Source organism: Arachis ipaensis, chromosome B04 (assembly GCF_000816755.2).
Source record: "Arachis ipaensis cultivar K30076 chromosome B04, Araip1.1, whole genome shotgun sequence".
Classification (NCBI taxonomy): Eukaryota; Viridiplantae; Streptophyta; class Magnoliopsida; order Fabales; family Fabaceae; genus Arachis; species Arachis ipaensis.
Genome location: NC_029788.2, coordinates 8,395,782 through 8,400,344, shown reverse-complemented (window position 1 = coordinate 8,400,344; position 4,563 = coordinate 8,395,782). Strand labels below are relative to the sequence as shown.

Below are 4,563 nucleotides of genomic sequence, written 5' to 3'. Positions count from 1 at the left end.
ATATATTGAGAGTATTAAAATTAAACTCTTAAAGAAAATAGATAGTAATGACACTATGTAATAAATGAGTAATATTAGGTAGACAAAAAAAAACAGCCAGAACTTGTCTTATTTAGCATTAATTAATTGTCGTAACAATTAATGAATGTTAAATAAGGTAAATTATGGTTGTTTTTTTGGCTGATTTTCTTTGGTTACCAAACATTTACAGACAACAAAGAAAATAGATAGCGTTATAGCAATTGATAGATAGTTTTAACTTTCTAGCTAGTTGATTAGTAAATCAATATAATCAGGATATTTGCATCTTCATTATTTCCAAAGTTTATGAACCAAATCTCATGGCAGTTACGTTAGTGGCAGTTACATGTATACAATTATTAACAGTTGGTGGTATTGAGAACAAAAAATATTTTATTGTGAAAAAAATTATAAAATAATAAAATAATAAGTTAATTATTATTAAATTTATAATTTCAAAATTGATGGTATCTATGGTTTAATGAGTTGCAACAATTCATAGAAAATTTTCTTGCAAAATTAGAATTATTGATGTAAATGCTTTAATTTATTTTTAAGTACCATCCAATATATAAGACGCATGCCTATAATTATAAAAATCAGACTTTTAATGTGATAAAATTTGTAAAGTAACTGGTGAAAAACTAATAACTTTTTGTCCGAATATTAGAGTTCGTGTATAAATAAATTTCTCAAACCTAATATGATTATTAGGCCAAATAATATTCGGATCCGATAACATCTTAATAATCTGAACCAACCTTGACATATATAATAATTAGATTGGTATCAAACCTAACAGCCCATGCATTCATAAGTTTATGTATCATTCCTATGTTTGCGGGTCATGGATCGGATCCGATGACCCATGAACAATCCTAGACATGGCGAAAAACTCAACAAAGTAATCAAATCACTAGTTCACAGGTTTTGTTTCCACAAGTATTAATAATGATCTTTTAATTTTTAATTAATTATTAAGCCTTAATTAAAAATTGCAAGGTATTATAGACTAGTGCATGAGAGTGTGTGAAAACTAAGAGAGGGACCCCAGAAACATAACTATCCCTCTATTTAGTTGTGTTATAAGTGTACAATTTTTGTTATAGTTAGTTAAAGGTGTTTAAAATTTATCCTTGATCTTTCTTGAACTTCTCTTGTTTACTACCTTAAATGTTGTTCTTTCTTTAGTTGTGAATGACACTTATTTTATAGTTTTAATTTTGTATTTTCTTTTTTCGGGTTACTGTCTTCTTCTCCAAAAAACTTTATTTATTTTTGTAGATTTACGGATATACGGATACCTACTACATAACATCCATAATCCGATTTTATTAGTGTGCGGATCGGACCCAATTCCATCCTATAGCCTTGCGAATTTGATCCATATCTACAATTTTCGGATCGAATTCGGATAAACACTGAAGGTATGTAAATCAGATCTGATCCGTGAACACCCCCAATTATAGGTGATTAGGTAGAACCGTTTTTTTCGATTTTCTTACACGAAGTTAATGAAAGCATTAATGGTGCTATTTTAAGAATAATTAGAATAGAATAAATACAACATTATTTTTTAATTAATCAATATTAGTTATTTTTCATTATAAAATTATTTTTAATTTTTATTTTTAAAAAATTTAGAATTTAAGATTAATTTAAAAGTTAAGATTTAGAATTTAAAATTTAAAAAATAATTTATTAAAAAATTCATTCTCTAATTTATCTCTAATAACTAATAAGTATGACTTTATTTGGTTACCTAAAATTCAAGTTAAAGGGCAACTATCTCAAATTCTAAACTAATTAAAGTTTGTAAAATATTATTACCTCATGCAGCTATGTGCATTTTGATACCTAACATATATGTACAAATAGGAATAGGTGCATATTATGGTGATGAAAAAAATTGGTGACGAGATGAAGATTAATCTTTATAGTTAGTTAGCTGAGAGAATACATTATTTTATTTTTGTTAGTTTTTTAAAATATATTATACACATTTTCATTTTCTTCACACAAACATTTTTTCATCACAGAATTATCCATATAGGAATATAAGATTCTTGATTTTTTTTTTAATAAAAAGTACTACCTACATTATTATTAAAAAAAATTATTTTTAGCAGCTAGCTATTCATTTTATTGTTAATAATAATAAAAATAATTATTAATATATTACTAGTAATTAGACATTAATTATTTTAGATATACTCTNNACAAGACATATAATGATGATTATGCTATTACTACTAAAATATTTTTTGTTGTAGTATTGATTTCGAAACAGCTACCCATAAATCACAATCTTTCTTTGATATAAAGAAAAAAAAATACCAAAACAAGTATATTTTTAAACTAAATCAGATATACAGCCTCTAGCTAGTTCATATATAAACTCAATATACAAACTACAATAATCTAGAACATGCATGCATAAAAATCACTTATTACAAATAGTTAACAACTAGGACTGGGATTGAAATTTCGAGAGGGAATATAATAAGCAAGAAAATCTGTCCTTATTATCTTATTTTATCATTGCATGAATAATATTGAACTTTATATATATCTTTTTACATAATGTTATTTTTAAATTTAAAGTATGAATTTTGTATAACTATTTTTTATGTTACTAACTTTTTTTTTCTTTAAAATAAAAATTGGACTCTAACACTCCATTTGGATCAAGAGAATATACGGGAGAAAAGAAAACATAGGAAAAGAAATTGGGTAGAAAATTAAATTTTTCTTTGTTTGGATCATCAAAGAAAATGAAGAAAAAAAAAAAAGTGAAGTGTGATACAGCATAATATTTTCTCTTCTCCCATGACATAAAAATAGATAAAAATGAATAAATAAAGATATAATTACGTATTTGTTCTCCTGTGACATAAAAATGGATAGAAAAGAACAAATAAGAATATAATTACTTATTTGTCCTTTTGTATATAATATATTATAATTTATATATAATATAAAGAAGAATATTAATGTAATTTCACATACTAATAATTTTCTCTCTCCTTATTTTTCCTTTCATCCAAACACAAGAAAAACTTTCTTTTATTTTCTTTTCATCCATTTTCTCTTCATCCAAACAATATAAAAAAAATCAATTTTTCCTTTCATTTTCTTTCCTCTCTTTCCTCTCATTTTCCATCTTCCATCCAAACAAAGTGTGAGTGCTATTTTTTTTTCAATCTCGCTACGTTACCAACACATTTCTGCCAACATCTGCCAACTCTGATTTATAATTGTATTTAACGGAAGTGTCTTTGTGGATGTGTCTACTAAAAATATTTTTTTTATGGCTGTTTTTAATGGAAATGTCTCTATAGATATATTTCCTAGATGTGTCTCTTTATACATGTGTTTAAAATATAATAATTCATTATTGTTGGTAATAAGTTGGCAGATAATGTATTAGTATCCTATACTTTTCCTTTTTTTTTTTTACTAAAATAGGAGACTCGAACCCGCATTCTCTTAATTGAATATGGAGAGACTATGTCATTTGAGTTATTACTCATTTGCAAAGTGTGAGTGCTATTAATATCCGTAAGTATTGATAGTATATGTTAACCCGTATGATATCCGTACATAAACCCATGGCCTATAAATTAAGTTGCAGTCATCTCCAAGTTCACGAAGCCACCACAAAAGTAATATGGGTTCCAAGAAGGCTATGGTGGCACCCACCGCCATTCTCTTCTCCCTTAACCTTCTCTTTTCCGCCACAATGGCAAGTCTTTTCCCCTTGCAACCCCCTCCTCCCGAAGCGCCGCCTCCTAACACACCGCCACCCAACGCGCCACCACCTAACACACCACCGTCTTGTCCCTTAAATACCTTACAGTTAGGTGCTTGCGCGGGTGTCTTAAACATGTTTATTGGGCCGCGGCCCATACCGGCCCAATGCTGCACCCTCTTGGATGGTCTTGTTGACCTTGACGCAGCTCTTTGCTTTTGCGATGTAATTAGGGTTGACTACTTGCCAATAATCCACGTAGACGTTCCTGTTGCATTGTCCCTCTTGCTCGACGCCTGTGACAGAAACGCTCCCGAAAACTTCCAGTGCCCACCACTTATTAATTAGAAATTAAACAAAATACACATATATATGTTAATTGATGTGAATTTTTAACTATCAACTTCAGCAACTGTCAAATGAGTTTTCACCATATTTATATGGATGCACATTTAATTTTCTATATATGTTTTTGTTTAATGCTTATAATATTTAATATATGTATGTATGTATATGTATGTGTGTCTTAGCTTCGATCTGCATGTAGAAGCTATCAGTCTTGGACAGTTGGACGTATTAATAACCCTCCTAAGTCCTCATCAAAACATAAGTATGCATACGTATACATATGGTATGTCCATCCAAGGAGACTATATATTATTATAATAAACGTTCACGTGAGGATCAAACTGGACTATTAGATCTTCATCTTCATGAGTTAGCATCTTTGTTGGTCTGTTGAATAAACTTCCTTTATTCCAAAAGTAGTGTTCACTGTTTTTTCTTTCCTT

The 4,563-nt window shown here is 28.6% G+C and overlaps 1 protein-coding gene across 1 annotated transcript; it reads left to right on the top strand.

Moving 5' to 3' along the window:
- LOC107635967 (putative lipid-binding protein AIR1) lies at window positions 3,591-4,145 on the top strand. The gene has a single exon (XM_016339514.2). The coding sequence runs from the start codon at window positions 3,692-3,694 to the stop codon at window positions 4,118-4,120; it is 429 nt and encodes a 142-aa protein (XP_016195000.1). The 5' UTR covers window positions 3,591-3,691; the 3' UTR covers window positions 4,121-4,145.

Coding starts and splice junctions, on each gene's coding strand:
- LOC107635967 (XM_016339514.2), top strand. CDS start 3,692: ATGGGTTCCAAGAAGGCTATGGTGGCACCCACCGCCATTCTCTTCTCC.